This window comes from Panonychus citri, unplaced genomic scaffold (assembly GCF_014898815.1).
Source record: "Panonychus citri isolate SS breed McGregor unplaced genomic scaffold, ASM1489881v1 Contig00108, whole genome shotgun sequence".
NCBI lineage: Eukaryota > Metazoa > Arthropoda > Arachnida > Trombidiformes > Tetranychidae > Panonychus > Panonychus citri.
In genome coordinates, this window is record NW_026515513.1 from 1,185,394 (window position 1) to 1,193,430 (window position 8,037).

The following is an 8,037-nucleotide window of genomic DNA, read 5'->3' on the forward strand; positions in this document are numbered from 1 at the left end:
TGGTAAAAATCTCGAATGAAAGTTAAGACACTTCGCTATTTTTGGTCTACAATTTAGTTCGCTAATCCAGTTTCTCCTCTCTTTCTTTACTTTCTTTCAAATTATCATCCTCTTTCTCTTCCTCTGGTTGTTTTCTTTTTCTTTTCTCTGTTTTTTTTATTCATCATTCGCTTCAGGTTCCATGGGAGGATAAGCCAAGTCAATGCGAAGAAAAAGATTCAAGTTGTTCGAGACGTTTAATATTCCTACGCTATTGGATTAAATTTTACTTCACCATTCAACCAACAGTACAAATCTATTTTTATATATCACAATTAAGTTTATTCTTATTATTAATAAGCTTTTCAACTCAATCAAAGTTGTATAACTGTAATCACATTAACTGTTAACACTCATTGGATTCACCTGAAAAGATTGTCACATTGTCGAGTCAATATCCGTTTGTTTGTATCAATCAGTTATCATTGATTTTACCTTGAAATTTGAATCATTTGCTTAATTTTTTGTCCATTTGTCTCTGAGCCAAAATAATCCCATTGATGATTAATATTAATTAGACTCATCTTCTTGTTAATACTTACACTTATTATGACAACAAATTGTCAGTCATGAAACTGTTGATGTTTACACTGTTACTCTTATCCTTTCATTACTAATATTTGGCTGTTGATGTGCAATTTTAAGGTTCCGTTACTTTTATATATAAACCTCATCTTCTGTTTCATCATCATCATGAAAATTTCCATGATTCATCTAGTAGAATAAAAAAAACTAGGTTACTAAGAAATCTAATGAAACTTATCAGAACTTTTGTCGAAAATGTTGATCGATCAAAACAATTTAAATCTTATCGAAAATTGAATTTACTTTACCTACCATTCTAATAGTATTGTCCGAGTAAAATCTCACCTTAAATTGATCGAAAAAAAATCACTCTTACAATCACAGGAAACAATAAGTTGATTACGAACAAAAAAATTAATTAACGAATAGAAAAACAATCGAAATATTCATAAAATCGCGCTTACCTAAAATAGGGAACTTCTTCGTCGTTAGATGGCACCACTTTTGCATTCTTTTTCTTTTCTTATTAAAAAGGCGGCAAAAAGAAAGAGATAAACATTGTGACTAAACAAAAGTCTTTGTTCATTTTTTTTTCTGGTTAATTGTTTTCAATTTTAATTCTTTTCAATTTGTTATATTGTTTGTTCTTGTGTTTAGGTAAAGTGCTTGGTTCCTGTTGGAAAAAGAATAATGGGTTTGATTAGTGACTGTGATTCTTATTTTAGTAGTAAAAATTTATATGAGGTGTTGGGTGTTGATAAGGATTCAACTGATGAAGAAATTAAAAAGGCTTTCAGGCGATTAAGTTTAAAATATCATCCTGATAGATTTCCTGATGCTTCTGAAGATGAAAAGAAAGTGATCACCTCTAAATTTCAAGTACTTGCCAAGGTTTCATTTGTTTTAACGGATAAAAGTAAACGGGAAATTTATGATGCCAGTGGTGTTATTCCTGAAGAGGATATTGATGATGCTGAGGCAAATTGGCATGAATATTGGAGATGTTTGTTCCCGGAAATTTCTACAACTGATATTGATGAATATGTTAAAAATTATATTGGCTCAGAAGAGGAGAAAAATGACCTTAAAGAATTGTATCTTCGATATGAAGGTGATCTAGATCCAATCTCTGAGTCAATGATTGGATTTGATGAGAATCGTCATCGTACAATGATTGAGGAATTAATTGAAGAAGAGGAAGTACCAGCTTTCGATGCTTTTACCAAAGAACCTAAAGCGAAAAGAGCTAAAAGAATTAAGAAATCGGAAAGAGAGGCCAAAGCCGCTGAAAGAGAGGCCAAAAAGAAGGAGAAAAAAGGTAAAGGAGGAAAATCTCCTGATGATGATTTAGTTAAAGCGATTCAAACTCGACATAAGCAAAATTTTACCTCATTGGTTGACCGATTGGCAGCCAAATATGGTAATGGAAAGGACATGGAAGAACCCGAAGAAGATGAAGAAGAGGAAGAAGAAGAAGAAGATGATGACGATGATGAAGATTTTGAAGAAAAGCCCAAAAGTCAAAAGAAACGCAAATCCACCAATTCCAGATCAAAATCTAAATCTAAAGGTACAAGCAAAAAAAGAAAAGTGAAATAAATGATTTGCAGATCGCAACAATTAACAAATGGGAGCCCTTACATTACATCACAATAGTTGATGATCCAATGGTTTTAATGGTTTACATTGATTTAAATTGTATTGAGAAAACAAAACCATTGATTTACTCACAATTAAATCACACAAATCCCGATGCACCTCCTACAGACAATTTAATTGTCACCATTCCTTATGTTACCAACAAGAATTAACCAAAAACCTCCAACTCTAATCATCTCTTTAATAACAACAATAATTACAGAATCTCTTTTAACATTATCCTCTTTCTCTATCTTATTAATTACCAATCTAATTTTCCATTTTAATTTTATTCTCTTGATTTCTCATTGTTACTTTTCCTATGTGTTTACATTTTTCTCGTGACCAAATGATTTAGATAATTTATATTCTCATACTTTTCTCCTCTTGAACATTTTCCAGTTTAATTCAATTGGTTTACTATTCCAAACAACTAAAACAAAGAGAGAGAGAACGAGAGCGAAAAGAGAGAGAAAAAACAAAAACAATCCCTTGTTATATTTCATCATCATGAGCACAACTACACCATCGTTGACAACATTACCCGAACCCATAGAATCGACCACAACAATTGTCCCAATCGAAGGTGAATTCTCATGGTCCGATAATGCGATGACCCTTGGATTCTCATCATTTCTCATGATTGGAACAATCATTTGGATCTGTATTTGGTGTAAAGGTCGAAAAGCAAGAGAAGCAAATAAACGACGATCCTCTCGACCTCGATCATCAAGCAAAATACCATCACCAACTAAGCCAACTGACCGTAAAGATGACCTTCCAGCCTGCAGCAAGACTCCCTCATTAGCCTCAATCCAATCAACAGGTTCCAATTATTATGATCAATTAATGGGAAGTGGTAATATACCCAAAGTTAAATCAATCTCACAATATGGTGCACTTTTAGCACAACAAGAACCACCTCCACCTTAATTGTCACCAACAAAACAGAACGAAACATTTTAATTGACTCAACTTGCGACATCGCCACCAATCAGATCAAAATTATCGCTTCAATAATGATCAACATTTTGTAAACTTACTGTTACAAATATTAAACTTTTCTACAAAAGTAAACCTTTACAAGATATAATCGAGATAATCTCAAGCTTAAATACACATAAGAATATCTATCGATTCTGATTCTTTTAATTTCCAAATTCCAAATTCGAATCAACAAAAAATTCGATAACTTTATTTTTCGACCGTCAGATGACGACACTTGTTTCATTGTTCTAAAAGTAACGGACCAAAGTTTCCAGGTAAAAGTTTCTTCACTTTGGATAACCAAAGTTTGGAATTTAATTGCTCACACAATTAGATTATTTCATGATCCAACATGGAGTTGATTTTCAATTCTCTTCTTGAAAAGTTGAGAAGAAAAAGTTTTCTTTCTGTTTTCTTTCGTTCTAAATGAAAACAGTACATCGAACTTACTTTTTGCAGATTAACTCATCTCGATAATATGAGAAAACAATTGACACTTTTGTTTATCTCTTTTCCCCCTGTGTTTTTGTTAGACAATGAATCAATTTCACCATGAACAATATACTAGATAATTCAATGAATTAACTATTAACAACGGTGATGATTACAATGTAATGAGATGATTACATATCCCAACCTAAAAGAATTTGAAAAAAAAGGTTAAGCCTAAAGATTAAGCAGCTGATTGTACACTAGAGATTTGGACCATTAAGCCGATGATTTAAATGATATATATGATAGAGGGAGAGAATGAGATTCAACATTACAATTGGCTGTTTGATTAATCGCTTGTAAAAGTAACAGTGAAAGTAATCAGATGAAAGTCAAAGCAATCAAAGTGAACAGGAAAACAAAACAAAAAATTATCGACAACATTTCATCTTGATCTGTATCTTTAACTTTAGGTTGTATCACTTATAAGACAAAAAGAGACCTGGAAAAGAAAATGAAAAACAATCAGTCTGATTGCCAATGATTACATTAATTGTATCGAATTGACAATAAATTACCTGAGCCTCAGTGTGTCAGGTCAACATGATTAATCATATAAAGAGTATCATAGTTACATGGTGGGTGAAAGGTGGATGGGGAGTGGGAATGAAATATCTCAGTAAGAAACTGAGAGAAATACATTCAGAACTAACTGAAGAAAATCTGAAAATTCGTGAGAGAGAGAAAGAGAGAGGGAGGGAGAGGGAGAAATAAAAGTAAGAGTAGAAATAAGTTACTACAAAGAGGGAGCAGAAAAGGACACTAAGAATGCAGAGAGAGTGAGAGAGATGATGATGATGACAAAAAAATACAATCATCATAATCATCATCATGAAAAGGTTTACCTTTGATCCTGAGTAATGGTGGGTAAACAAAATTTTTTTATGGTTGATTGTCTGAAATGTGACAAAGAGGAAGGAGAGAAAAGTAAGAAAATGGAAAGATGAAGATAAAAATGATGATGATGATGATGAGAAGAAGATGAAGAAAGAGAAAGAGAGAGAGAAATGAAAATGGAGATGGAAAAGTTTGATTATAAATGTAACTGAATTCACCTTACCAGAATGTATTAGGAAAAGCTATTAAGTACATGATGATGATCAAACAACAACAACAACAACAACAGTTACAACACCAACTACCCCACCTACCCATCCACCCACATACACAAGGACAACATGAACAACAATGAATGAAACTAATAACTTTTCCTGGTTTTCAGCAGAAAAAAAAACGAAAGTATAAAAAAGATGATGATACAAAATAAGAAAAAAAAGTTTCCATGTTATATTCATGTGTTATTATAAATTAAATCGATGATGATGAAGATCACCTTTTCTTATACACTTAGATAAATATACACCATGATCATCGTTTTATTAGATTCATCCCCATGTATCACATGATCAGATCGTTGATTAACCTTAACAGAAGAAGAGAAAACTTCATCATCATCATTATCATGAAAGACTCATTGGAAAACTGAGAAAGAAAGAGAGAGAGAGAGATGAAAAAAAAGATCAGAACTTGAACAAAATCAGAATAAATTATTGTTCCAGTCTATTGTTATAACTCTTTCTTTTTCTCTTTCTTTTTTTCATCTTCTTCATGAGGTTCATTTTTTGTTCATTCTTGGCATTCAGTGGATGAACATAAAAAAGATATATAACAAACACCTTAATATGATTCACAATGAAATAAAAGATAACCTTAATTTGTAAAGAACGAGGGAGAGAGAAAGTGAGTTGTGTGAATAATGTTCATAGTAAAGGGAAAAGGGAAGATGATGATGATAATGATGATGCCAAATGATTGCGTATGACATGATAGAGAGGAAAAAGTATATTAGATTCAAGGTAATGTAATAATGAAGTTTTGTGAAAAAAAGCATTACAATAACATTGTTTAATGATTCAAGGAATGAGAAGGAAGAAAAAAAGTTCAGCAGAACAGGTTAGAACTGAATAAATGGTTGGAAAGAGTTGAAATAAAATGGGAGAAAGAGAGAGAGAGAGAGAGAGAGAGAGAGAGAGAGAAATGGGAGGAGGAGGAAGAAATTAATGTAAAGATTCAGTGGGTGAAAAAAAGAGGAGTTGAAAAAAATGAACAGTTGAATATTATTATTGTTATTATTTTGGTTTTATCTTTTACTTTTCATTATGTATAATGAAATAACATTATCTACATAGAGAGTGAGTTTCTCTCTCTCTCTCTCTCTCTCGTTGTATATTTGTGAATGTAAAGACAATCTGTAAAAGTGATAATAGTGAAAGTTGAAAGTAAGTAAGTAGAAGTGAGTTTACCAGAGGATAAGGGGAGCAAATGATGAGGATGAAGATGAAAAGCTTTGATGATGATTATGATTATGATTATGATGATGATGTAAGTTAAAGTAAGTAAAGAAAAGTCTAAGGCAAATTATGATGGTGAAAAATGAAGGTTATCTCAATAGGAATTTGATTTGTTGTTGAATAAAACATCACACTGGGAGTCTGTTGAAAAGAAAGGCTGGTTTTCTGAAGGAAGAGAAGAAGAAGAGAGAAAGAGATTGAAAGATGATGATGAGAAGGATAATCATGATAATGATAATGATGATGAGGATAAGAAGAAGGAGGAGAAGATGAAGAAGAAGAAGGAGGTTGATGATGAGAAAGTGAATCTCTTTCTATTCCTTTTTTACTCTTTAACAAAGATAAATGTTTTCGAATGTGCTTATATACACTTACCATAGTATCCACCCTGTATGTCATCTCTATGTGTCCGAAGCAGGAAGATGAGAGTAACAACAAGGAGGAAAATGATTACCTCTTCTTCATCATAATCATAATCATAATAATCATTATCGCTCTCATCATCTTTAGTTTTCTATCATCCGCATCACTTTTTCCTCTTTCACTTTTCTTTAGGATTCTTTTTACTTTCTCTCTCTCTTTTTACTCTATTCATCTTCCTCTTTCCACCTCCTCCTTTTTATATATACGTCCTGCAAGAGATTCGTAAAGCAAGATGACCATAACAAATGATAATACACCATTTTCATCATGGAAACATATCTCATCTTGTCCTTTCGGATCATCATCATCATTATGCATCATTCACCTCATTATATTCAATCTTTCTGTAACCAATTTAATTCAGTAGGAAGAGAGAGAGAGAGAGAGAGAGAAACTTTCTCCTTTTCTCTTGTAGTTTATACATATTATTATTAATAACAAATGTGTAAGAACTGAAAAGTATCATCATCAACATCAACAACAATTGCAAAGGACAATGAATGAAAAAAAACTCACTACAAGAGGAAAAGATGAACTAATAATAATGTTAATAGTGTAAAAAATCTAGTTATTGAAATGATGCTGGTGATGAAAATGATGAGCAAAGAGTAACTTATGAAAAACATTATTCAGTCAAGTGTGGAAAGAGAGAGTGAGAGTGAGAGAGAGAGTCGGAAGTTTGGTGATTTATAACAACGAGAGGTCGATAGGGGGAATGATTAGACTTGAATGAACCTGAATCATGGTGATGTGGATGAAGAAAGAGAAAAGAAAAGAAAATGATAATGATAACAATAATTCAAAGCGAATCAGTAAAGAAAGGAAAAAGTGATTTAAATCAATAAATGAATTACTTCTACTAGAAAATGGAACAAAAAAACGGGAGGTAAGAGAGAAAGAGGGAGAAAGACGAAGAATATAAAGGCTAGAAAGGAGGATGAGTGAGACAGACAGAGAGAAAGAGAGAGAAGAGAGAGAGAGAGAGAGAGAGAGTGAGAGAGAGAGTCGGAAGTTTGGTGATTTATAACAACGAGAGGTCGATAGGGGGAATGATTAGACTTGAATGAACCTGAATCATGGTGATGTGGATGAAGAAAGAGAAAAGAAAAGAAAATGATAATGATAACAATAATTCAAAGCGAATCAGTAAAGAAAGGAAAAAGTGATTTAAATCAATAAATGAATTACTTATTAGAAAAGAAAATGGAACAAAAAAACGGGAGGTAAGAGAGAAAGGGAAAGAGGGAGAAAGACGAAGAATATAAAGGCTAGAAAGGAGGATGAGTGAGACAGACAGAGAGAGAGAGAGAGAGAGAGAGAGAGAGAGAGAGAGAGAGAGAGAGAGAGAGAGAGAGAGAGAGAGGTGAAAAGTTCTGAGAGAGTGAGAGAGACAGTGAGATATTCTGATGAGAAAGAAATCAGAATCATCGAGATAAATATATGTCAGAATGTCTCAGCTTACAAAATGAACTTTTTCTCTCACCAAAAACCACCCTCCACCTCCATCTTCCCACTCCCACTCCCACTTCTCTCTCTCACTTTTGATTCTTTCTCCTAAAATTATTGCAGAATTCAAATTCAA

General features: G+C 32.6%; 1 protein-coding gene across 1 annotated transcript; it reads left to right on the forward strand.

The window, feature by feature from the left end:
• Positions 1-1,110: 1,110 nt before the first annotated feature.
• Positions 1,111-3,279, forward strand: LOC128389401 (dnaJ homolog subfamily C member 9-like). The gene is made up of 2 exons (XM_053348976.1): positions 1,111-2,134; positions 2,605-3,279. Exons 1-2 carry the CDS (start codon positions 1,255-1,257, stop codon positions 2,607-2,609), a joined length of 885 nt encoding a protein of 294 aa, XP_053204951.1. The 5' UTR covers positions 1,111-1,254; the 3' UTR covers positions 2,610-3,279.
• The last annotated feature ends 4,758 nt before the right edge of the window (positions 3,280-8,037 follow it).